Consider the following 27,767-nt stretch of genomic DNA (forward strand, 5'->3'; position numbering starts at 1 on the left):
ACCCGCGGCACATGGAGGTTTCCAGGCTAGGGGTCTAATTAGAGCTGTAGCCACTGGCCTATGTCAGAGCCACAACAATGCCAGATCCAAGCCGCATCTGCGACCTACACCACAGCTCATGGCAATGCTGGATCCTCAACCCACTGAGCAAGGCCAGGGATCAAACCTATAACGTCATGGTTCTTAGTTGGATTTGTTTCTGCTGTGCTACAACAGGAACTCCTGGGTGAATTTTAAACATGCTAAGTAGCAGTCACAAAATACCCCTTTAGGTATGACCCCATTTCTATTAAATGTAAAGAACAGGCAAATCCATAGACAGTAGATTAGTGATTGCCTAGGGCTGAGACATTTGGAGGGAAATGGGGAGTGACTGATGATGGGTATAGAGTTTCTTTTGGAGGTGATAAAAATTGTGGTAATCGTTGCACAACTCTGAATATGCCATTGAGTTGTATTCTTTAAGTGGGGGAATTTTATGGTGTGTGAATTGTATTAAAATAAGCCTTTTATAAAGATAACTATTAAAAAAAAAAAAAAAAAAAAAAAGACTACCCGGAGTCACCGAGAGTCTCCTTTAGATGCAGAGTCCAGGGTATATCCTACACCTCTTGAAACAGTGTTTATAATTGGATCCCAAGAATCTTTTTTAAAGACCAAATATATCCAGGAATTCTGTTTGCATTATTATCAAGTTCTTTGTTAGGCTATGCACCCCAGTAACTTCCTGTTTCTTTCTCTTCTGGAGCAATAGCAAATGTCTTCCTTTTCCACCTGAGAGCCCTCCAGTCTTACAAAGGCAGCTCCCCCTTCCTCCTCATCTTTTGTAGGCTGGCATTCCTAGTTCCATAGTCATCTCTCATATGACATGATTGCCAGATAAATCACTCTCTTCTGAACATACAGTCTGTTAATGACTTCTTAAAAATGGTGTACTTGGAACAAGATATTCCAGTTATAATTTGACTGTTGTAGAATATAAATGGGATTGTTACCTCCCTTACTAATTCTGACACTAGAATTTTACTAATGTATTAAGATGTATTAGCAGTTTTTAAGTGGTGTTGACTCAAACGAAATAATTCAGACCTCCTTTACCCCACCCCCAGCACTCCCAGGTTTACCTAGTCAGGTCTTCCTTCATGTAGGGTTATCTGGAAAAGTTCCCTTTCTTGGTGGTCATCTGGTCTGAAATTAGAAAGTATCTTTAATGTCCTAACAATTGTTTAGCATTTTCAAGTTTTTTCAGAACACTTCCTATACATTATTTCCTTTGATCTCAACAATGTAAACCCTTCATTGTGTAGAAGTAGAAACACAGACTGAGAAAAATTAAGTAAAATGCCTAAAGGGAGCATTATAGGTAGAAGCTGAGCTAGAACCTAGTTTCCTTAACTCAGTGGTTTGTTATTTTGGCTGCACGTTGCATTCACCTACGGAGTTGGGGAAAAAAAGGTGCTCATGTTCATTCCCAGAGACTCTGAGTTAATCAGACTTGGGTGGGAGGCACTCAGTATTATTTAGAAGCTCTCAAAGCAATTATTAGTTTAGCCAATGGTGAGCAACTGCCCAAACTCATATCCTGATGTTCCCTCCCCTGTCACATATATTTTCTTCATCTAATTAAAAGACTCTTATGTGGAAGAAAAATAATTAGTCCAAGTGAGAGATAGTTACTCAGGTATACAGTGAGAACCAGATGTACCAGAGAATTATTCTTGGAATTCATATGTCTTCTCATTCATTAATTTATCAAACATTTATGTGCCAGATACTGTGCTAAGCTCAGGTGATAGAAGAATGAGTAAGACGTAGTTTCCACCTCTCTGAGTTCACAGTCGAAAGGGGAGACAGATTTAAATAAAATTTTAGTAGAGTGTGGCATGTGTGACACATATTGGGAACTGTATAATTTCCTTCTTTGTTATATTTTTTGTGTCTTTAAATTGTCCATGGTGATTTTCTAAGTATTTGAATATGTCACACAGTGGTAGTCTTTACATTAAGTATGTAATTCAAGCAGTAACAGGTGAAGTTAGTCTTTACGTAGATAGCTTTTTCTAATAGTATTGAAACCATTTTGAGTTTGTATCTACATCTTTCTCTGTTAATTCTGTTGATGAGGAAGCATAAGAAAGTGATCTCTGTTGGTTTTGTCAAGATTTCATGTCAGTGGAAAAAATGACTTTGTAACATGGAGAAATTTTTAGATTTGGACTCAATGGCTCAGGTCAACGTATATCAGTCACTACATTTCCTTTATGGACATCATTTTATGAAAAAAGAATCGTTGATACATTCCTATCGAAATAGCAGACGCATTTTGCCTTAGCGTTTGTATCTAACCCTCTGATAGAAGTGTTTGCTGGATACTGTGGGAACACCAAAACGTAGACCTGGAAAAGGGATGAGAAAGAGGAATCAGAGTTTTTCAAAGTTTGTGGAGCAGAGCTGAGTTCTGAATGCTAGATAAGATTTAGACTGAGTGTTGTGAACATTCAGGCCACATTAGCAAGGAGATAGAAAAATAAGATTCTGGTCATGGAACATGACAAAAGATAAAAACTGGGCAGGGACCAGGCCAAGATGGAACTTTTATGCATAAAGGATTCGAACAGTGATTTCCTATATGTGGGAGTCCTCAGAGTTCTGACAATCCTGCTCTTAATAGCAGTTGTACAGAGATCTGGGGGAAAAAAATCACCATGTGCTGGAGAAAGGTTTTACAGGGCTGAGCCAGAGCTAATTAATCTGGTGACAAGTCAGGGTCCATTCCTAGTTTTGGTACCCGAGCTAGAGGCTAAAAATCATGATTTCAAGTGTGAAATTTAATCACGGTTATCAGGTAAGACGCTTAAAGTCCCTTTTAAAAAGTAGGAGGTGATGAAAGAGTTTGAATGAACACATATTTCCAAGATTGGATAAGGTCATGCAGCTTCTGGGTCTAATTTAATTGATAAGGGATCTTACTCTTGATTTAGGCTTTCCTTTGGAGATAGAATTCCATCCTTCCAGTCATGATGCATTCACTTGGTTCACAAGAAATCTTTTTGATCTTTGAGTTGCCATATGCAATTCAATTTGGCCATGACTGCCATCTTCATAATGTGAAAATGGTAGGAAAATCTGTAAATGGGTTTAAAAACCCACACTAACATTTCAGAGGGTTTCAGTATTCTATTGCCTCTACTGAAAAGTTTTGTCCTAGGGTTGCAAGTCTGGCCAGTTGGTCTACTTCGGACTAATCCGGGCATAAATTCGTTCTGTGCAGACAGGTTCATAGAATGTCGTGAGCCACACAGGAAGTCCAACAGGTTCATACAATGAATCGAATCAGTTAATGTACCATACTGGGGAGTATAGTAATTCATTTATTTGGAGCTTGAGTGATCCTTAGTTTTAAATATCATTTCTTTCTGGAGAGTTTTATTATTCATTGGTAGTTCCCAGATAGACAAAGGTCTCCCTTACCCCACCACACAGTCCTCTCTTTGAATCAGGAATATAATCAGCCCTACCTTGGGAAACTGCCGCCTAAGTACAATGATGGGACCAGTGAATTGGTTTAAGGAAAGCACTTCCTATGGTATTTGTAATTATTCTTTTGTCAGATATGTTCCACAGATATTAACTGTATCCGTGTCACCATTTGTTTGACAAATAGTTATTTAAAGACAGTGTTTACTTGTGTAAAATATCAATACTAGTTATGGCTGCTTTTCTGTGATATAAACTATTTAACTTGTCATCTATGTTTCATTCCTTTGAGGAAAAAAATACTTATGTTTCTATAACCACAAATAACAATGATATTTCAAAATGGAAGAAGCATGTTTTATGTTAATCCTAATTTTGGGGCATATACAATTCTTTTTAGATTTTTAATTTTTATTTTCCAATTTTTTACTAAAGTATAGCTGTTTTACATTGTCCATATACAATTTTTATATATTGTGTAGTTTTAATTTTTTATTTTAAATTATTATAGTTTTAATTATTTTAAAATTATTTTAAAATTTATAACATTGTGGTATAATTTAATTGAATATTTCTTTTTTCTTTTTTTTTTTTTTTGCTGTTTCTTGGGCCACTCCCGCGGTATATGGATGTTCCCAGGCTAGGGGTCGAATCAGAACTGTAGCCGCCGGCCTACACCAGAGCCACAGCAACGCCGGATCCGAGCCGCGTCTGCGGCCTACACCACAGCTCATGGCAACGCCAGATCGTTAACCCACTGAGCAAGGGCAGGGATCGAATCTGCAACCTCATGGTTCCTAGTCGGATTCGTTAACCACTGCGCCACGACGGGAACTTCTAATTGAATATTTCTGAATGTTGAGATTGCTTCCACTTTTCCCACTATAATAAGATTGCAGTGAAAATCTATGCATTTTTATTTCTGGAATATTTCTTTATGAGAAATTCTTAGAAATGGGATTACTTTCTATTTCTTTCAGAAATAAGATCTAATATATCTTTTAGCTTCTATCTTGACCCTTTTTGAGAATTATATCTCTGCTATTCTGTGCAATAAGTAGATGGAAATTGAGATTTATTTTTAGAGGAATATAGTAGTTCATTGCCTAATTCTGATTTTTCTGCTAATTATTAGTCCAGTTAATTTCCTTACATGTATATATGATATTCTCTGTTACTCGAAAAGCCTGTATATTCTTATTCTCCCTACTATCTTTACTCGAAATGCATTTTACATTTTGCATAATGGATGGCAGGTATATGTTCCTTGTTTTCCCAAATGGAAAATGGAAATAAATTGGCTAAGATGATATGATCCTCTATAATTGTTCTTATGTTAAATATTTGAGTCTCGTTCAAAGCCAGATTTGGCTGGCAAAGAATATTTTGCCTACCTTCCCTTAGCTTTCCAGAATTATTATTTTTTAGCTTAAAAACACATATGTTATTAGAGAACAGACTTGTTATTGCCAAAGGGGTGGAGGAGGGAGTGGGATGTACCAGGAGTTTGGGGTTAGTAGATGCAAACTATTACATTTAGAATGGATAAGCAATGGGTCCTCCTGTACAGCACAGGGAACTATATCCAGTCTCTTGGGATAGACCATGATGGAAGATAATATAAGAAAGGGAATGTGTGTGTGTATGTCTACCTATCTATCTATATATATATATATACATATATATATATATATAGAGAGAGATATCTACCTCTCTATATAGCTATATATGACTGGGTCACTGCTGTGCAGCAGAAATTGGCAGAACATTGTAAATCAACTATAAAAAAAGTGGCATGTATAATAAAATTATATTAAGGTTGCTTACTTTGTATGTCACTCTCTTAATTGGGGTGACTTTGTATTTACATACAGTTAGTGACCCTTTCTTCTAATTAAGGGTGATAGTGATATGGATCTCCCCTTTTTCTTAAATAGCTTTTTTCCTTCTTAAAGAAAAAGCATTAATTTTCTAATGATATTTTGGTCTTTTATCTTCTTGGCCAAGAGCCGTTACTTAGAGCAGTGGTTTTATATGAGGATCTGAGACAAATCGTTTAATATTCATAAGTACCAGAATAGATCCTCCATAGATGACTTACAAAAAACCCACAAGTATGATGTCTTTATAAAATGATTTTAGGCCATGACCTTCAAACTTTGAAATTCTTAAAAACAGCAACATGTTGGACAGTTCTTAGTTTTCATAAGGGGACTTTGAATTGGATAATGCTGAGTAATCTAATGGATTTCTGAAAGCATAGTGTGCTTTAGGTATTGCTAAATCAATAAACATAGCAGTCACTTAAGTGTGTATATAATATTTAATTATAACTCAAATCATTTCAGAATATTTGTCTTTCAAGTAGAATGCTAAAAATATAACTGAAGTGTTTGTAAAAATAAAACCATCAGAAAAATGCAAATATGTAGCATTTTTTTTCAGATAATATTTGGAGTTAGCTCCAGATTCTGTCCATATACATCATTTTATGAACCATGAAATATCATATTTCAGAAGCACTTTTGTTTGAGATTGGTAATAAAAGTAAATAGCTGGGTTTAATGTTAAACTGAATTTTTTTTTATTCTTGTGTCCAATAAAAGCCTGTATTGAATTTTTTAGTAGTTGCTTCATATAACATAAGTAACTGATCAATGTAGCATAAGTAAGAATGTATTTGGAGCACATAGGTATTTTATATCAAATAATTGTATGAGGTAGAAATCACATAATCAATATTGAAAACTTTTAAAAAGTGCAACACAGTTTCTTTGTTTAAATCTTCATAACTTGATGATCAAATATAAAATTTTGTAATTTTTCTCATGAAAAATATCTCAGGGACTACTCAGCCATAAAAAAGAACAAAATAATGGCATATGATATCACTTGTATGTGGAATCTAAAATATGGCACAAATGAACCTATCTGCAGAACAGAAACAAATTCATGGACATAGAACAGACTTGTGGTTGCCGAGGGGGAGGAGGAGGGAGTAGGATGGACGGGAGTTTGGGGTTAGTAGATGGAAACTCTCGCATTTGGAGTGGATAAGCAATGAGGTCCTACTGTACAGCACAGGGAACTATATCCAATTACTTGCGATGAAACATGATGGAAGATATTTTGAGAAAAAGAATGTGTGTGTGTGTGTGTATATATATGTGCGTAGTTGGGTCATTTTGCTGAGTAGAAGAAATTGACAGAACATTGTAAATCAACTATAATAAGAAATTTAAGAAAAATTAAACTTAAAACATCTCAGGGAGTTCCCACTGTGGCACAATGAGTTAAGAATCCGTCTCTGCTTGCCTGGGTCACTTCTGGGGCAGAAGTGCAGCTTCAACCCCTAGCCTAGGACAGTGGCTTAAGGATCTGGCGTTGCCACAGTTGCGGCTCAAATTCAATCCCTGGCCCTGGGAACTTCTGTATTCTGAGCATGGCTGTTAAACAAAAAAACCCAGGAGTTTCCATTGTGGCACAAGGGAAATGAATCCTACTAGGAACCATGGGTTTTCGGGTTCTATCCCTGGCCTCGCTCAGTGGGTTAAGAATCCGGGTGTTGCCATGAGCTGTGGTATTAGTCAAAGACATGGCTCAGATCCCATGTTGCTGTGGCTGTGGTGTAGGCTGGCAGCTGCAGCTCCAGTCCGACCTTGAGCCTGGGAACTTCCATATGCCGCAAGTGCAGCCCTGAAAACAAAAAAAACCGACTATGACCAACAACCAAAACAGAGTTTTTTGGTTTTTTGGGTTTGTTTTTTTTGTTTTTTGTTTTTTTGCTTTAAAGGACCACACCCACAACACATGTAGGTTCTCAGAATCAGAGCTGCAGCTGCCGGCCTACACCACAGCCCACAGCAACGCCGTATCCTTAACCCACTGAGCAAGGCCAGGGATCAAACCCTCAATCTCATGGTCCTAGTTGGATTCATTTCCACTGCGCCACAATGGGAACTCCTGGTTTGTTTTGTTTATTTGTTTGTTTGTTTTTAACGGCCATGCTCAGAATACACAAGTTCCCAGGGCCAGGAATTGAATTTGAGCTGCAACTGTGGCAACGCCAGATCCTTAAGCCACTGTCCTAGGCTAGGAGTTGAATATGCACCTCTGCCCCAGAAGCGACCCAAGCAACCAGAGATGGGTTCTTAACTCATTGTGCCACAGTGGGAACTCCCTGAGATCTTTTTAGTTTTTTTTTTTAATTTTTCTTAAATTTCTTATTATAGTTGATTTACAATGTTCTGTCAATTTCTTCTACTCAGCAAAGTGACCCAGTTATATGTATGTGTATATATATATACATATATATATACACACATTCTTTTTCTCATAATATCAGACTCCATCATAAGTGACTAGATATAGTTCCTAGTGCTATACAGCAGGATCTCATTGTTTATCCATTTCAAAGGCAGTAATTTGCATCTATTAACCCCAAATTCCCAGTCCATCCCACTCCCTCTCTCTTGGCAACCACAAGTCTCTTTTCCAAGTCCATGATTTTCTTTCCTGTGGAAAGGTTCATTTGTGCCATATATTAGATTCCAGATATAAGTGATATCAAATGGCTCTTTCTGACTTACCGCACTTAGTATGAGAGTCTCTAGTTCCCTCCATGTTGCTGCACATGTCATTATTTTGTTACTTTTTATGGCTGAGTAGTATTCCATTGTGTATATATACCACATGTTTTTATTTTATTTTTTTGCTTTTTAGTGCCACACTCACAGCTTATGGAGGTTTCCAGGCTAGGGGTCAAATCAGAGCTATAGCTGCTGGCCTATGCCACAGCCACAGCAATGCAGAATCCAAGCTGCGTCTGTGACCTACACCACAGCTCATGGCAAAGCTGGATCTTTAACCCATTAAGCAAGGCCAGGAATTGAACCTGTGTCCTCATGGATGCTAGTCAGACTGGTTAACCACTGAGCCACGACGGGAACTTCAAAACCGCATCTTCTTAACCCAATCATCTGTCAATGGACATTAGGTTGTTGCCATGTCTTGGCTATTGTGAATAGTGCTGCAGTGAACATACAGGTGCATGTGTCATTTTCAAGGAAAGTTTTGTCTGGATATATGCCCAAGAGTGGGATTGTTGGGTCATATGGTAGTTCTATATTTAGTTTACTAAGATACCTCCATACTGTTTTCAGTAGTGGTTGTACCAATTTACATTCTCACCAACAGTATAGGAGGATTCCTTTGAAATGGGATTCTTTTTTTTTTTTTGTCTTTTCTAGGGCTGCACCCGTGGCATATGGAAGTTCCCAGGCTAGGGGTCTAATCAGAGCTGTAGCTGCCAGCCTACACCACAGCCACAGCAACTCGGGATCCCGAGCCGCATCTGCGACCTACACCACAGCTCACGGCAACGCCAGATTCTTAACCCACTGAGCAAGGCCAGGAATCAAACCCTCAACCTCATGGTTCCTAGTCAGATTCGTTAACCACTGCGCCACGACGGGAACTCCCTGAAATGGGATTCTCTTTAAAGAAATTTGGAATTATATTATCTCCTTCCATGTAAAAAATAATCAAAAGGGTAATTTGTGTTTGTTGAATCTAGACAAAAGGGTAGGAAAATACAATTTGTATGACTTGATGGTAAAGGATATTTAATTAATCATTATTTGTTTGATACTCTGTGTTAAAAATGAAATTAAAATGTCCCTAGTTCTTATTTTTTTTTTTTTTTGTCTTTTTTTGTCTTTGTTGTTGTTGTTGTTGTTATTGTTGCTATTTCTTGGGCCGCTCCCGCGGCATATGGAGGTTCCCAGGCCAGGGGTTGAATCGGAGCTGTAGCCACCGGCCTACGCCAGAGCCACAGCAACGCGGGATCCAAGCCGTGTCTGCAACCTACACCACAGCTCACGGCAACGCCGGATCGTTAACCCACTGAGCAAGGGCAGGGATCGAACCCGCAACCTCATGGTTCCTAGTCGGATTCGTTAACCACTGCGCCACGACGGGAACTCCCCCTTATTTTTAATAATATGATTTGCAATATAGCTTTACCTAGTGGTACCTTGTTGAATACTTTAGCATGGCTGGAGTTTGTATTTTAAAATTATTATACAGCAGTTCCCTTGTGGCAGTAGTGGGTTAAGGATGTCACTGCAGTGGCTCAGGTCACTGCTGTGGTGCAAGTTCAATCTCTGGCCTGGAAACTTCTGTGTGGCATGGGTGTGGCCAATAAAATAATCATACAGTAAAATTGACCTTTTTTTTGGGGGGGGGGTAGTTCTCTGACTTTTAACACATGTATAGACTCACGTAACCATTGAGAAAAAGTTCCTTTTTCTCTACTCCCTCTCCAGCTTTTATTATTTGTAGACTTGATAATGATGGCCATTCTGACTGGTGTGAGGTGGTACCTCAGTGTAGTTTTGATTTACATTTCCCTAACAATTAGTGATGTTGAGCATCTTTTAATGTGTCCTTTGGCCATCTGTATGTCTTCTTTAGAGAAATGTCTATTTATATCTTCTGCCCATTTTTCGATTGGGTTTTTGTTGTTGTCGTTTTTATTGATTTGTATGAGCTGTTTGTGTATTTTGGAAATTAAGCACTTGTTGGTTATATTATTTGCAGATATTTTCTCCCAGACTATAGGTTGTCTTTTTGTTTATGGCTTCCTCTGCTGTGCAAAAGCTTCTAAGTTTGATTAGGTCCCATTTTTTTATTTTTGCTGTTATTTCTGTTTGCCTTGGGAGACTGACCTAAGAAAACATTGGTACTTTTTTTTATGCTAGTAATTTTTTTAATTGTTAAAGTATAGTTGATTTATAGAGTTTCGTCAAGTTTTGTTGTACAACAAAGTGACCCAATCTCACACATTTCCTTGTGCTGTGCAGTAGGATCCCATTGCCCATCCATTCCAAATATAATAGTTTGCACCCCTAAAACCCCCAGAATGCCCATCCCTCCCCTCCCAACCCCAAGTCTGCTCTTCTTGGCCCATCATGCGTTTGTCTTTTTTTTTGTTTTTGTGTTTGCTTATTTTATTTTATTTTTTTGTCTTTTTAGGGCCACACCCGTGGCATATGGAGGTTCCTAGGCTAGAGGTTGAATTGGAGCTATAGCTGCCAGTCTTTGCCACAGCCACAGCAACTTGGAATCTGAGCTGCGTCTGTGACCAATACCACAGCTCAGGGCAACACTGGATCTTTAACCTGATGAGTGAGGTCAGGGATCAAACCTGCACTGTTTGCACTGAGCCATGATGGGAATTCCCTGTTTGTTATTTTCCTATAGGATCATCTGCTTCATATTTTAGATTCTACAAATAAGTGATATCATATGGTATTTGTCTTTTTCTTTCTGGCTTACTTCATTTAGTATGAGAGTGTTTAGATCCATCCATGTTGCTGCAAATGGCATTAGTTTGTCTTTTTTATGGCTGAGTAATATTCCATTGCATTTATGTACCACATCTTTTTTTTTCTTGGTCTGTCTTTTTGCCATTTCTTGGGCTGCTCCCACAGCATATGGAGGTTCCCAGGCTAGGGGTCTAATCAGAGCTATAGCGCCGGCCTAAGACAGAGCCACAGCAACGCGGGATCTGAGCTGCGTCTGCTACCTACATCACAGCTCACGGCAACGCCGGATTGTTAACCCACTGAGCAAGGCCAGGGATCAAACCCGAACCCTCATAGTTCCTAGTTGGATTCGTTAGCCACTGAGCCATGACGGGAACTCCTGTACCACATCTTCTTAATCCATTTATCTGTTAATGGACATTTAGGTTGTTTCCATGTCTTGGTTATTGTGAATAGTGCTGCTTTGAACGTAGGGGTGCATGTATCTTTTTGAGTGAAAGTTTTGACTGGATATATGCCCAGCAGCAGAATTGCTCTATATTTAGTTTCCTGAGGTACCTATACTGTTTTCCATAGTGGTTACACCAATTTACATTCCCACTGACAGTGAGGAGGATACCTTTATCTCCACACCCTCTCCAGCATTTGTTATTTATTGACTTGTTAACCACGGCCATTCTGACTGGTGTGAGGTGATACCTCATTGTAGTTTGATTTGTATTCTTTAACAGTGATATTGAGCATTTTTTCATGTGCCTGTTGGCTGTCTTCTTCAGAGAAATGTCTGTTTAGATCTTCTGCCCATTTTTCAATTGGGTTGTTTGTTTTTTTTGTTGTTAACTTGCATGAATTGTTTGTGTATTTTGGAGATTAGGCCTTTGTCTGTTGCATCTGGGCAAAGATCTTCTCCCATTCTTTTCATTTTTTTAGTGGTTTCCTTTGCTGTGCAAAAGCTTTTGAGTTTGATTAGGTCCCGTTGGTTTATTTGTGTCTTTATTGTCATTATTCTAGGCGGTGGATCAAATAAGATGTTGCTGTGATTTATGTCAAAGAGGGTTCTGCTTATGTTTTCCTCTAGGAGTTTTATAGTGTCTGGCCTTATATTTAGGTTTTTAATCCATTTTGAGTTTATTTTTGTATATGGTGTTAGATAATGTTGTATTTTCATTCTTTTACATACAGCTTTCCAGTTTTCCCAGCACCATTTATCAAAGAGGCTGTGTTTCTTCTACTGTATGTTCTGTCCTTCAGCATTGATACATTTTATGTCAGAATATTTTGCCTGTGTTCTCTTCTAGGAGTTTTGTGTTGTCTTGTCTTATATTGACGTCTTTAAGCCATTTAGAGTTTATTTTTGTGTATCAGGTTATGTTTTTTTTTGGAGATCCAAATTTATTTTTGTCTACTATTATTCTGAATTCTGAAATAAGCTTTCTTTTTTTTATTTTTATTTTTTTACAGAATAAAATACATATATTTACACACAATTACATTCACACAGATTATTATAACATGGATCTTAAGAAACAGATTAAGTGACTCCCACTGGAGAAGTGGAATGGAAAATATGCTGAGACAAATAGGAAATTTATTCTATACTTTATCCCAATTTTATGACTTTCATCTTTACTACTTAGTTTTATCTATTACATTTCAATTTTTATTTAAAAATTAGCATTATATTAAATTGTTATATTATGCAGCTAAAATTTATAAAGAAAAAAGCCTTATATACCATTAAATATTTTATATAGCATAGTAAAAAGAATAACTTAACTGGTAAGCATAACAAAAATAATACACCCTCTGAAAATAAGTAAAACATAAAATGCATAAGTTGGTTAAAAAACAGTATAACTATATAAATATGTCCTCACAATTTGTTCCATCTCATTGATTCTTCAATAAAGGCATTATACCATTCTAGGTGATGTGATAAACAAGACATTATGGACTTTACATTGTACCATGGAGAGAAATGGTTATTAATAATACAATTGTAGAACTGTATTATTTAATTGTACAGTGGCATTATTTAATTATAATTATCATAAGTTCTTTGATGGAGAGGAAATCAGAATCAGATCTAAGAAGACTTCAGCATTCCAAGAATGATGTCAAATGACCCCCTTCATAGTGGATTATGCACTTATTTACTATGAGATATATTTCTTTTCCAGAGATTCCTTGTTTATGTATCAATTGTAGATTTTTGGCTTGCAGTTATTCTGAAGTTTTGATGTAAGAGTCTATATGTATTTGAGATTGTTTTAAGTTGTTGCTCTCTTCATTGCAAGTTCATCTCCGGTGTCCCGCATTTGTAGCCACCTCTTCTCATGATTTCTGATTTTGATGGTATAATTGTGCATGGGTGATTTCGTATCTTTACTGTATATATATCTTTATTGGTGAGCCTTGTCATTTGTGGAATTTTTGTTTCCTGTTGCTGATCTTTTCTTTCCTGCCTAGGGAAGTTCCTTTAGTATTTGTTGTAAGGCTGGTTTAGTGTTGCTGAATTCTCTCAGCTTTTGCTTATCTGTGAAGCTTTTGATTTCTCCTTCAAATCTGAATGAGAGCCTTGCTGGGTAGAGTATTCTTGGCTGGAGGTTTTTTCCTTTCATCACGTTAAGTATATCATGCCACTCCCTCCTGGACTGCAGAGTTTCTGCTGAAAAATCTGCCAATAACCTTATTGGGGTTCCCTTGTATGTTACTTGTTTCTTTTCCCTACCTGCTTTCAAGATTTTCTCTTTGTCTTTAATTTTGGTCAGTTTGATTATTATGTGTCTCGGTGTGTTCCTCCTTGGGTTTATTTTATATGGTACTCGTTGTGCCTCCTGGATTTGAGTGAGTGGTTCCTTTCCCATGTTAGGGAAATTTTCGGCTATTATCTCTTGGAATATTTTTTCTGTCCCCTTCTCTCTCTCTCCTCCTTCTGGCACCCCTATAATACGGATGTTGGTGCGTTTAACATTGTCCCAGAGTTCCCTGAGACTCTCTTCATTTTTTTCAATCTTTTTTCTCTTTTCTGTTCTGCATCCGTAATTTCTTCTAATCTCCTCCTCCTCACTTATTCGTTCTGCCTCCTGTATTCTGCTGTTAGCTGCTTCTAGTGAGTTTTTTATTTCAGTTATTGTATTTTGCATCTCTTGTATCTCTTTGGTTAGTGTTTCCTGTAAGTTATCCATCCTTGCCTCCAGTTTATTTCCAATGTCTTGCATCATCTTCAGCATCAACAGTCTAAAGTCTTTTTCCTGGAGGCTGAGAATCTCCTGATCACTTAGCTGATTTTCTGGGGTTTTTCCTTTCTCCCTCATCTGAGTTGTAGTTCTCTGTCTTTTCATTTTTTTTTTCTTTTTTTTTTGTCTTTTCATTTTTATAGGTTTTTGGTGTGGTGACCTTTTTATAGATAATAGAGCTGTAGCCTCTCTTCCTTCTGGTGTCTGCCCCCCTTGTGGCTGAAGTCGGTATGGGGAGCTTGCTGTAGGCTTCCTGATGGGAGGGGCAGATGCCTGCCCACTGGTAGGTGGAGATGCCTGCCCACTGGTAGGTGGAGCCGATTCTAATCCCTCTGGTGGGTGGGGCTTAGTCTCTGGATGGGATTAGGGGCTGCTGTGTGCCTGAGGCTCTTTAGGTAGCCTGTTTACTGAGGGGTGGGGCTGTGATCCCACCTGGATTGTTGTTTGCCCTGGGGCTTCTCAGCACTGACTGAAGGGTGGGGCCAGATTTTCCCAAAATGGCCACCTCCAGAGAAAGGCAACTGCTGAATATTCCTGAGAGCTTTGCCTTCAATGTCCTTCCCTCACAACAAGCCACATTCACCCCTGTTTTCCCATGATGTCCTCCAAGAACTGCAGTCAGGTTTGACCTAGGTTCCTGTGGAGACCTCACTCTGCCCTGGGACCTAGTGCACGTGAAAGTCTGTGTGTGCCTTTTAAGAATGGGGTCTCCGTTTCCCCCAATCCTGTGGAGCTCCTGTGCACAAGCCCTGCTGGCCTTCAATGCCAGATGTTCCAGGGGCTCTTTCTCCCAGTGACAGATTCCAGCATGTGAGGGTTTGATGTGGGGCTCAGAACTCTCGCTCCTGTAGGTGAGTCTCTGTGAGCCAGTTCGTTTTCAGTCCATGGGGCTTCCCACCCGGGAAGTATGGGGTTGTTTATATCACGAAATCACCCCTCCTACCTGTGGATGTGGCCTCCTCTTTTTCTTCTGCAGTAGGGTATGGGTTTCCGGTCCATTTGGGTGGAGATTGCTCAGTCTTTAGTTGTAAATTTTGTTGTTTTTAGGAGAGGTTGAGCTCCAGTCCTTCTATTCCGCCATCTTAATCCCGTCTCCCAGGTTATGTTTTTACTTCATTGATTTACATGTTGCTGTCCAATTTTCCCAGCACCACTTGCTAAAGAAACTCTGTTCCCCGTTGTACATCTTGCCTCTGTTATCAAAGATTAATTGTTCATAGGTGTGTGGGTTTATTTCTAGGCTCTCTATTCTGCTCCACTGAATCATATGTCTTTTTTTGGCGCCAATACCATGCTTTTTGATTACTATGGCTTTGTAGTATTGTTTGAGGTCTGGGAGCTTTATGCCTTTTGCTTTGTTCTTTTTCCTCAGGATTGCTTTGGAAATTCTGGGCCTTTTATGATTCCATATAAATTTTAGGATTATTTGTTCCAGTTCCGTGAGAAGTGTTGTGGGTAATTTGATAGGGCTTGCATTAAGTCTGTAGATTGCTTTGGGTACTATGGCCATTTTCACAATACTAATTCTTTTAATCTAAGAGCATGGGATATCTTTCCATTTCTTTGAATCACCTTCAGTTTCCTTTATTCATGTTATACAGTTTTCAGCTTAATCTCACTTTTAATAGGAGTGTTAGCAGAAATGCCAGGAAAAAAATCTTCATCAGCAAACGTATGTTTAAAAGCACATGTTTTCCTATTTGCCACAATGAAAAGGATTTTTTATGTGGATTTGTTTTTAGATACCTTTGGGTAGACTTGCTTCCACAGATGAGAGCAGTGGTGAAACCAGTACATTCGAACTTTTTCTCTGCTGGTTCTCTCCTTAGATTTTAACATTTGAGACCAAGAACCCGACGGAATTAGCAGAACGTTTGCGCTCTGTTTGTGGGAATCAGAGCAATGCATATGCCCGCCTGCTGGAGTACCGCCTGAATGCCTTGCGAGGACTGTGGAACGCCCAGCGCCAGCTGGCCTTGGAAGAACAGCATGAAAGGGAAAGTTCGGGTGATGAAGAAACTTTGGCTCTGCTCAAACGCCAGGGCTTGTTGCAGCAACCCGAGCAAGCTCCCTTCACATCAAGGATGGGGCTCCTGCTGGTCTTCCCCCTTATTCAGTCCCAGAGTAGAACAGACCCTTCTCTCTGTAACATAACTGCTGAGGTGCTATTGAACTGCCTTCGCGACTGCCAGCCTTTGAGCTTGACCAAGGAGCCTGCTGACTGTCTCAATGGAATTGAAACTTTGCTGTGCTCTTGGCTAGAGGAGACTTCTGACACAGGCTGTCACATCCCACATAAGCAAAAAGAAAATGCTGCTGCTGCCCTGGTAGCTTTGGCATGTGCCAGGTAAGGAAAATCAAAGGTACCAACTGGTGACTTTGTGATGGCTGCTGCCTGGGGTGGGTGAGTAAATAAGAGGGCGAGTGTATTCGATGGAATTCAGAAGGCCTTCTTTGTTTTCAGCATTGAATTTCACAGTTTTAACAGTGTATAAGATGCTTTCACTAAAACAGCACTGGAGCTGGAAACCCAAGTTTTTGCTCTCTGGTTTTCCTGTTGTGGCTCAGCAGTGACAAACCTGATCAGTATCCGTGCAGATGCAGGTTTGATCCCTGGCCTTGCTCAGTGGGTTAAGGATGTTGCTGTGAGCTGTGGTGTAGGTTGTGGATGAGGCTTAAACTCCGAGTTGCTATGGCTGTGGCATAGGCTGGCAGCTTCAGCTCCGATTCAACCCCTAGCCTGGGAACTTCCATATGCCTGGGGTGTGGCCCTAAAAAGAAGCTTTTGCTTTCTGTTATACCGTGGTAGTAGCTTAAGCAGTTTAAAATGGAGAATCAACACTTGCCATTATCTATTTCCCCCTCAGATGATTAGTGTTTTACATCAGGTAGTTAGTGGATGATGTTATATCTGTATTTCTCCTGGAAGGACTGTCGAAAAGTATGTAGAACTTTTAATTTTTTCCATGCATGTCTATAAGGAGTGTGTTGGTGAGTTGAATGGGTTATTACTCACCTAGACTCGGTCATATAGCCTTGGTCACAAATTTCTGGACCTTGACGCTTGGCTCCATCAATTTAATTGAAAGATCTCTGTATATGTCAAGATTTAATAGTGTGCTGTCCTTCCTGTGTAAGATAATGTGATTGATCCACTGTCAATAGGAAATGTGCTTGGAATTATTTTTCCAGGAGAGGCTTTCTTACGTTTTCCTGCCCAGCAAACCATGTGATCATTATCACATATTTGTGAGAAAAGGGTTCACTACCTTTGCTATCCTCTAACCTAATTGTCTGGGCACCAGTTAGGACCATAGTCTGACATCTGTCCCTTTCTCCCTTCAGAATTATTATTATTTTTGGACCATAGTCTGACATCTGTCCCTTTCTCCCTTCAGAATTATTATTATTTTTGGATTGAGTTCTTCCTTTTGTTAGCAGAGCATATGTGGGAAAATTCTTCTTGGGATAATAAAGTTCATAGCTATAAGACTCCTTCCCCTATTTTTGTGGTCTCAAAGTCGACTTTCAAGTGGTTGAATCTCAAGCTATTTTTAAGGCAAAATGGCACCAGTATTTATTGTCATTTTCTTTGCCCTGAGCAAACTATCATAGCCTAGTTTTGGATCCTTGAAGACTGTTGTTGATTATGGAAATCCTGACATGAGCTTAATTCTGGAGACATTATGGGGTGGTACTGAAATAAGTGTCCCTGTAAAGGCTTTATATTGGATTTTTTTTTTTTTTTTTGATTTGCAGGAGATAGTTTTGAGCCCTAAATAGATTTGTTATTAATGCAAAAACCCCTCTTTGGGAAATTTTGCTTTTAAATAGTCCTATCTTGGAGTTCCCATCGTGGCACAGTGGAAATGAACCTGACTAGGAACCATGAGGTTGCGGGTTCAATCCCTGGCCTCGCTCAGTGGGTTAAGGATCCAGCATTGCCCTGAGCTGTGGTGTAGGTCACAGATGAGGCTCGGATCCTACGTTGCTGTGGCTGTGGTACAGGCCAGCAGCTGTAGCTCTGATTCATCCCCTAGCCTGGGAATCTCCATATACCTCAGTTGTGGCCCTGAAAAGCAAAAACAAAACAAATAATCTTTAGACATTAGTAGGATGTTTGGAATAATTAGCTCTTTAGTTTCAAATGCTTTAATAGAATGTAGGATTATAAAACTCACTTTAAAATTATATGCCCTAATTTAGTCTAAACTAACAGAGAGTTACTGAAATTGCTTCATGTACCTGAGGTTCCAAATTCCAGTCTGCAGAATTGTTGAAATGAGTGTTTTTATTTTCTTCTTGGGTGTGTGTTTTTGTTTTAGATGGCTCTTACATTTTATTACTAATATCATTACCTTATTCTGGACTTTACCTCAGAAGTCACATGCTTTTTTCAGTGTTGGATCTTTTTTTTTTTTTTTTCTTTTTTAGGGTGGCACCTTCAGAATATGGAAGTTCCCAGGCTAGGGGTCAAATTTGAGCTGCAGCTGCCAGCTTATGCTACAGCCACAGCAACACAGGATCCGAGCCGCATCTGCCACCAACACCACAGCTCACAGCAACGTCGAATCCTGAGTGAGGCCAGGGACTGAACCCACATACTCATGGATATTACTTGGGTTTGTTACTTCTGAGCCACACTGGGAACTCCCAGATCATCTGCTTTAATGAAGTAATGAAGTTCCTTTTTTTTTTTTTTTTTTTTTAGGGCACTGTGCACGGCATATGGAGGCTCCAAGGCTAGGGGTCAAATCGGAGCTATAGCTGCCAGCCTATGCCACAGCTACAGCAATGCCAGATCCAAGCTTCGACTTCAACCTACACCACAGTTCACGGCAATGCCAGATCCTGAACCCACTGAGCGAGGCCAGGGATCTAACCCAAAACCTCATAGTTCCTAGTCTGATTCATTTCCGCTGCGCCACAACGGGAACTCCTAATGAAGTTCTTTAGGAGCATATTATTAAACTTCTGAGATTGATGTTCTCAAAGACAGAGCCACTATTCCAAAAAATTATTTTGAGGGTATTCATTCAACCAACTAACATTTATTGAATATCTCTGATGTGCCAGGACCTTGCTGGGTCTTGGGGAAATAGTGACTCATGGTCTCTAATTTTACAGTTGAGTGGATTTCATTTCGTCAATCATTATTGCTCATTTATCACATGCAAGGGACTCTTCTAGGCAATGGGGATATAGTAATGAGCAAGATAGTCCCTAAAATTGCAAAGTTCATATGAGAGTGAGAGAGGCAGACAATTAGCAACAAATGCATGTGTAAGATAATTTCAGAGAGGGATATTCACTGTAAGAACACAAGCCAGGACATTTTTTATAAAGAATGACTTAAGTGGAGGTGGGGGCCACTGCTAGCTGGAGGTACGAGGGAAGGTTACTAAAGATGTGACATTTGAGCTGAGGCCTAGATGATAAAAGAGAGCCACCCACCCCCACACACACACAGCGACAGAGCAAGAGGAGAAGCAAGTGGCACAACTCTGATCCTCTTTCTGTGTTTGGGCATCTGAAGGACAGCAAAGTGAGTAGGGTGTCTGGAATGCAATGGAAGGAGGAAAGAGGCAGATTTTGTAGGAGTTAAGTGTCATGGAGCCCTACCTGCGGCATATGGAGGTTCCCAGGCTAGGGGTCGAACTGCTGGCCTATGCCAAAGCCACATCCACGCAGGATCTAAGCTGCGTCTGCAACCTACACCACAGCTCATGGTAATGCCAGATTCTTAACCAACTGAGCAAGGCCAGGGATTGAACCCACAACCTCATGGTTCCTAGTCAGATTTGTTTCCACTGCACCACTACAGGAACTCCTTACTCTTGTTCTTGGCTGTGCCCATGGCATGCAAAAGTTCCCAGGCCAGGGATCAAACGTGAGCCATAGCAGCAACAATGCTGAGTGAGTCCTTAACCACTAGACCAGGGAACTCCTTAAATTTTGCTCTTAAAATCTGAATCTGGCAGCTAATAATAATTTATAGTTGGTTTAATACTTTTAAATGTTCCGGCATGCTTTTGCCCTTTTATTTTAATTTTATTGCACCCCAAGGAAGTATCCCTATTGGGCAGATGAAGAAGCAAACACCCACAAGAGTTTGGTGACAGAACTGAGCTGGTGCCTCTTGTGAGTGGCAGAGCCAGGTTTCAGAGCCCATGGGGTCGTGACTCCCAACTTGGGCTTTTATACTCGCTCTGCTGCCTCCCTGCCTTATATGGCTCTTTGGCTTTGATTCTTTTGAACACCAGAGGTAGTGAAAGTGGCAATTGAGAGGAGGACCCTAGGCCTCCTTGGTCCTCTGTTAGGTATTCCATTTCTTTGGGGGCTTAGGCATATGATACCTAGCAATTAAAGCCTTGGCTAAGAGAATAAGGCAGCCATCTTAAGTCAGCCCATCTGATACCAGTGATCATTTAGTTCAGGAAATGTTCTTGTAGTGATTTATACTTGGGATCTGGCCAGCTAAGTCTTGTGCATCTTAAAAGCACCTTCTTTTAAATCCTGCTGACCATATTGCAGATTTCGAAGAGCCTCAAGCCTTGGGAACCAAAAGGAAATTGGGTGTTGACGAGCTCTGCTGGCATTACCATGGCATACTTCACAGCCAGGGGAAGCAGAAGAAACACCTCTCAGCACAAAGTATTAATTATTTGAAGGTTTTCTTTTTTTGTCATTTTTTTTTTAAAGCTCATGCCTCCCTTGGAATTCCCGTCATGGCTCAGTGGTTAACGAATCCGACTAGGAACCATGAGGTTGCAAGTTTGATCCCTGGCCTTGCTCAGTGGATTAAGGATCCGGCATTGCCATGGGCTGTGGTGTAGGTTGCAGATGCGGCTTGGATCTGGCATTGCTGTGGCTCTGATGTAGGCTGGCAGCTATAGTTCCCATTAGACCCCTAGCCTGGGAACATCATATGCTGCAGGAGCGGCCTAAGAAATGGCAAAAAGACAAAAAAAAAAAAAAAAAAAAAGCTCATCCCTTCCTAGTTTTTCTTTTATTTATTTATTTTTTTAGGGCCACACTCGAGGTATAGGGAAGTTTCCAGGCTAGTGGCTGAATCCAAGCTACAGCTGCTGGCCTGAGCCACACCACAGCAATACCAGATCCTTAGCTCACCAAGTGGGGCCAGGGATTTAACTGCATCCTCATGGATGTTAGTCAGGCTCCTTACCCCTGAGCCACAGTGAAAACTCCCTTTTTGGTCATATTTAATGTGATGGGAGTTTGGTGAGATGATCTGTAAAATGGAGGAACTTAACAAAGATATTAAAAATTTAAGCCTTGGAGTTCCCGTTGTGGCTCAGTGGTTAATGAATCCGACTAGGAAACCTGAGGTTGCGGTTTCAATCCCTGGCCTTGCTCACTAGGCTGAGGATCTGGCGTTGCAGTGAGCTGTGGTGTAGGCCACAGATGCAGCTCGGATCTGGCATTGCTGTGGCTGTGGTATAGGCCTGTGGCTATGGCTCTGATTAGACCCCTAGACAAGGAACCTCCATATGCCTTGGGTGTGGCCCTAGAAAGACAAAAAAGGCCAAAAAAAAAAAAAAATTTAAGCCTGGGAGTTCCCGTCGTGGCTCAGTGCAGTGGGAATGAATCTGACTAGGAACCAAGAGGTTGTGTGTTCGATTCCTGGCCTCGCTCAGTGGGTTAAGGATCTGGCATTGCTGTGAGCTCTAGTATAGGCTTGCAGCTCCAGCTCCAATTTGACCCCTAGCATGGGAACCTCTATGTGACAGGGGTGTGGCTCTAAAAAGAAAAAAAAAATTAAGCCTAGAAATACCATTAGTCTTTAAATACGACCTCTTCTCTAAAGACTGATTTGATGGAACCATATCCAGGCATAATAGCTACATGTTCTTTTTGCTTGGGCTTTATGTTTTGAACTTTTATGTTAGGGGAAGATTATTTACCTTTGCAGATACAAGAAGGATAACATAAGTGGCATGGTAAGAATCAAGTATATTTTGTTAATTTGTACGGCACATCTACTGATTGGCAGAAGCAGACTCATTTTGGAATCTTCATGTGGTTAATAAAAATTACTATTAACAACCTTATTAATCGACGTTTCACTTTTGATGATTTTCTGTCCTTTCCTTTTATTTTTAGGGGATCATTGAAAACTTTTGTTCACACAGTTCATCTATTACAGAAACAGACTGATCTAGGGTCCCTGCCTGTAGCCGATGTGCTGTACAGGTAAGTTGTCACTTTGAATCGTTATCCTCCTTCTACACAAGGGAGGCTTGTATATGAAGCTCCTTTGATAAGTAAATTGTTAAACTTTTCTTTTAATCAATTAATGATTCATATTTTTAAATAAGTATGTTATTCTTTTTATCTTTTTTTTTTTTTTTTTTGGTCTTTTTGCTATTTCTTGGGCCGCTCCCGCGGCATATGGAGGTTCCCAGGCTAGGGGTTGAATTGGAGCTGTAGCCACCGGCCTACGCCAGAGCCACAGCAACGCGGGATCCGAGCCGCATCTGCAGCCTGCACCACAGCTCACAGCCACGCCAGATCGTTAACCCACTAAGCAAGGGCAGGGATCAAACCCACAACCTCATGGTTCCTAGTCGGATTCGTTAACCACTGTGCCACAATGGGAACTCCTTTTTTCTTTTTTTTTTTTTTTTTTATCTTTCTTTCTTTTCATCTTAAATAAGAATTTTGTTTCCTTCTTTGAACTTACTCTTAGAGGATGTTCTTTTTATTTATTATTATTTTTTCTTTTGTCTTTTTGCCCTTTTTTGGGCCGCTCCCGCTGCAAATGGAGATTCCCAGGCTAGGGGTCAAATTGGAGCTGTAGCTGCCAGCCTACGCCACAGCCACAGCAACGAGGGATCCGAGCTGTGTCTGCAACCTACACCACAGCTCACGGCAATGCCGGATCCTTAACCCATTGAGCAAGGCCAGGGATCGAACCTGCAATCTCATGGTTCCTAGTTGGATTCGTTAACTACTGAGCTACGACGGGAACTCCCGAGGATGTTGTTTTTCATTTTTTAACTTTTGTGGATTTTTAAAAAATGCAATAGCTCATCATGAATTCTTGTAGATTTCGAGATGATAATATGTTAAGGTATAAAGTAGAAAGTGAGAATCATTCATAATCTCATTATTCAAAGATAACCAGTCCTAATGTTATGTGTTGTGTCTGTTTCTCAATTCATACCTCTTTGTCTTCTTCCCTCCTTCCATCCTCCCTTTCTCTCTCACACACATAAACATGTAAAAACATTTATACATTTTACACAGTTGCAATTTTATTATAACATTTCTGTGAATACCACTTTGTAATTTTTTTAATTTAAAAATATACATATCATGAATGTCTCTTCCGATATATTTGTGTAAAACTGTTTTTAGTTTCCTGCTCCCGGAGTTGGTAAGTAGACTTTTCTTGCTGCAATGGATAGTCTCAGTGTCTTTATAATTCTGTCTCTCCTTTTTAGGCTGTTGCTTTTGGAAGGGGGGCCTGGATCCCCCTCCTGTTTGCTTGGGGGCAAACACATAGTATCATGGGGGTATGAAGACATGTTGCCTGCGCCAGATAGCAACACTGGCTCCAGTTCTGAAAGTAAAGGTAACATAAGGGCTTTGGTCCCGTGATTGAATTTAAGATGTGAAAAGAGTTTAGATCATTGTTGCAAAAGATTTAGATTTAACTCTGTGTTCCTTTTAGTTAAGAGCTCAAAGTTCCTATACAGTGTGTTCATTGTCTGCTTTATCAGTAAAAGTATAAAAGCTGATACTCAGTGAGGTAAGAAAGTGGATATGTTTTACTATTGCCAGGGAAAAGGTCATCCATACACTCCTGCCAAGGAAGAATGAGTTACTGAAATTGGTTCCTAGGTTTTTGAATTTGGGCATGGGAAACCTTCAGTTGAATTTTATGTCCACAAATCTAGTATCAGGTCTTGTGGCCTGATACTATTTTTTGAATAATTTATTGTGTGTGTATCAGTGAACCCTCCTGTCCTAAAAGCAAAAAAAGGAGATTGTTCAAAGGAGCATGAATTATGAAGTATCTCCTTTAAATAAAGTGGACTGGAGTAAAATGTTTTTACACAATTTCACGAGTATTACACATTGTTTATCTTGTGATCTCAGCGAAAATGGAAGAAGGTCATTAAAATGACCTGCACTTAACTGACTTGCTGATGAATTAGGCCTCTTTATTCACTTGGTAGATATACTGACAGGTGTCGTGGCACACCAAACCCATGAAGCCAGTAGGCTCTTCCTGGCAACCTATGCCCTGCTGCTCCCTCCTTCGGAGTTGCAGGCTTGCCAGTAGTCCGCCTTGCTTCCAAACCTGTTTGTTATTGTAATGGGTGCTTGTGATTATATCATTAAATATTATGTAGCTGATAAAGTAGGAATTTTTAAAACCCTGGGAGATTGTTTCCATTAAAAAAATGGAGTGCTTCAGAAAGACTCAACAAAGTGAATCTCTAAGAAACTGGTGTTCTCTAAGAAATTAGGGTGGGATTCAGAGTCTGTTTTGCCCACTCCTTCTTTTCACATTCATGATGGGGGCAGCTTTCCCAGGTAACTGTAAAGGCATCAGTTGCAGTCTAAGCAACGGGCCATCCCTGTGCCTCTCAGGCAGGTGCCTGTGCCTTTTCATGGTACACTCTTTCTTCAAGATAGTCATGTAAAAGTGGTGAGAGGAACAGTCAAAAATTTGGGGTGTGAGTAATTACTTTCACTGACTCAATGAAAGTTAACAGAAGTAAAAAGCCTGCAATGCCCAAATTAATACAAAATCAAGACCACTTTCTTTTATACCTTTTAGTTTCTCCTTTGGAGTAATTTATTACTGAGGATGATGGTATTAATCTGATCTGTGTGCTTTTCACCCTCTTGTACCCTTGGTTTTGCTTCTGGCTGGAGGAAGTTTTTCTTGTAATAATTTTAAAACATGGAAACATTCAACATATACAGAAGTCGAGAAAATACTATATTACTATATTAAACTCTGTATCCCCATCACACAAGTTTCAATAAGTATCAACTCTAACAATCTTGTTTATTCTGTCCCCTTTACTCCCACTCCTGCTCAGACCTATACTCAAAAGGCCTTGGCCTTAATCTAAAGAGTAGTGGATAAATGTATATTTGTAAGTTTTAAGTTAAAATAAAATGTTTAAAGAATGAAATTTTAATATTTAATATTTTGAAAATGATTACCCACTTAAACTTTTTAAAGAACTAATAGGAACAAGTTTCTTGGATTAGTAGACTGAATTTTTAAGATAACTACATACTCAGTGCTAATTTGAGAGCTATGATATTGGAGTTTTTCTAACAGGATAAGTAATAGACAAACTCCACTTAAACATAGTAGGTGGATTTATTTTTGAAAACAACACAAAGTTTTTGGCCACCCTGCAGCATGTAGAGTTTCTGGGCCAGGGATCCGATCTGAGCCACAGATGCAACCTACACTGCAGCTGTCGCAATGCTGGATCCTTTAACCTGCTGTGCTGGGCAGGGGATCGAACCTCCTCCCTAGCACTTACAGAGACACAGCCCATCCTATTGTGCCAAAGTGGGAACTCCTGAAAGTTTTTTTTATAAGCTCTCTTTTTAAGGTAAGTTCTCTGGAATATGTTAGCAAACCACTTGCTATCATTCGGAAAGACACTTTATTTTAGCTTGGGGAATATATAGCTAGGGGGAAACATAACTTGTTTTTTAGTAGAAGAGACATTATACTTTTGTGTTGTGTTGCTCCTGAAATTTAAAATTAGGCTCTCTAGATGGAAAACCCACAAGGAGCAGATTTTAGTTCAATGTATATATCGTTAGTGTGTCAACATAATAGTCATTTGTCATTTACGGGGCATTGGCGTTGTACCAAAGAGCCGTGTAGGTGTTTACCTATGTTGTCTCATTTAACTGTCAGTGTAACTCTTGAGGTACATATCCTCTTAACAGAAAGAAACTGAAGCTCAAAGAGGCCCAAGGTCAACTAATAAGTGCCCAAACTCTTAAATCTCACACCTTTTTAATTACAGAATCATTAGGGAAAGTATTATATTGTTAGTCTTTTCACATTATGAATAGGAATGTATTTTTGCTGTTTAAAAGAAAAAAACCTTTGGCAGACTAAACCAGGTTCTTCTGCTAATTAACTACCAACCTGTTTTCCTGATCTCGGTCCCTGATCCTATATGCCTTTTGGAATATGATTTGGGGGTTCAAATGATCTCCCCTGGAAGTCACATTGAAGCACTTAGTTTAAAAGTGGGAGACTATCTTTGACTTAGCCTCCGAGTGGCTTTTTCATTAGAAAAAGCATGTTTATAATCTCATTAGAAAAAACATGTACATCATTTACCTGTGAAAAAATGCTTTCAGATGCTGACTTGGGACGCTGTCTCACAGCAGATGGTCTTTACCTGTATACTACTAACTCAGTTGGAAGAGGAGTAAGCAAATTGGGGTCTGGATTACATGGTACTCTCAGGTCAGTTGCATGGCACTTGCAGAATGATTTGGCTGGAACGTTTTCCTCATTACAGTAAAAACCTGTGGTGAAGACATCCCGGAATGGGTATTGACTCCCCACAGGCTGACTCGTGACTAAAGAAGTCTAAATGACTTCATAGGATTCTGGTTTTCTCTTGTTGTCACTTTCTCTCTCTGGGTCTCTTAATGCATTTCAGCTTTATTTTGACTCTATAAAGAGTTTGATGGCCCTAAAATCATTGCTTCTAGCTTCTAGCCAGAAATTCCTCTATGATCAGAATTTCTGTTTTAGTGACTTTTCCATGTTGATAAATGGATATTTTTCTGGTTAAATCTCTTTGTCCTTGGCTTTGACATTGGAAGTAATTGTTCAGTTGGGATATAAGATCTATGAATTGCTGCCAAAAGACACCATAATTCGAAATCTTTATGTATATTTAATTAGACCATTTCCCCAACTTTTTCTCCTCTCTAGTTTGTTGTGGGAAATCAGTATTTGCCATAGTTTGTCAGTTTCAGAATTAATATATTATTTTACTCTCCTTTAGGTATTTTGCATATATAGTCGTTTAAAAGAAATTAGGGGGGGAGGTGTTTTTGTTGTGGTTCATTGTGGGGTTTTAGACACGACCTGGTGACTTAGCATTTACACCTTTTTCCCCACAGAGGTTTTGTGTACTGCCGGAATGAGGAGCTGGAACCAGGATGGGTTGCTTTTGGCAACGGGAGTCTTCTCCACCGGCCTGTATCTTTTGACAATAAACCTCACTCCCTTTTCCAGGTCATTGACCAGAATACCCTTCAGGTAAACAAAACACCAAGGCTTTGTGTTTTATATTCTGGAGACAGGGAAGTTTGTGACATCATCAGAAGGAATAATAACACAATTTATGTAGTTTGCCAGAGTGGCATCCTTTTAACTGTGATCGTTTGGATGTTCTGTTTTTTCTCTAATGTCTTAAGTTTTCCCACATGATTTGAATGAATGTGTGCTCTAATAGTTTCTAAGGCCAAAAACATACTTTTTATGATCAAGAAAATTCTTGAGAGTCAAAGATGATATAAATACCAGCTTTTTAAAGAAACTAGATCTATTTTGGGAAGGTATTGTTTTCCTATTCACTTCGTTCTAAACAGCTTCTTTGTGGGAATGGGAGTTTGAAATGAGTTTAGATAAAATCATTGTGTGCTTGGGTTTAAGAGTTCATCCTTGGATCTAGCGTTGTCACTA

At 39.6% G+C, this 27,767-nt stretch overlaps 1 protein-coding gene across 8 annotated transcripts in view; it reads left to right on the forward strand.

Annotated features, from left to right (window-relative positions):
• The window catches only part of HECTD4 (HECT domain E3 ubiquitin protein ligase 4), a 211,478-nt gene that overhangs the window by 48,838 nt on the left and 134,873 nt on the right, over positions 1–27,767 (forward strand). For all 8 annotated transcript variants that reach the window (XR_014826914.1, XR_014826915.1, XM_005657322.4 and 5 more), the window contains exons 2-6: positions 15,874–16,391; positions 22,169–22,258; positions 23,512–23,642; positions 26,426–26,534; positions 27,203–27,341. Coding sequence is in view for 6 of the 8 variants with exons in the window: in XM_005657322.4 (XP_005657379.1) it covers positions 15,874–16,391; positions 22,169–22,258; positions 23,512–23,642; positions 26,426–26,534; positions 27,203–27,341 (987 nt within the window). In the remaining 2 variants the exon portion in view is untranslated. The remainder of the gene's footprint in view (positions 1–15,873; positions 16,392–22,168; positions 22,259–23,511; positions 23,643–26,425; positions 26,535–27,202; positions 27,342–27,767) is intronic.

Source organism: Sus scrofa, chromosome 14 (genome assembly GCF_054392235.1).
Source record: "Sus scrofa isolate SSC_HxYL_T2T_F1_AM1 chromosome 14, Sscrofa_HxYL_maternal_Yorkshire_Landrace_v2.0, whole genome shotgun sequence".
In the NCBI taxonomy this organism is placed as follows: Eukaryota; Metazoa; Chordata; class Mammalia; order Artiodactyla; family Suidae; genus Sus; species Sus scrofa.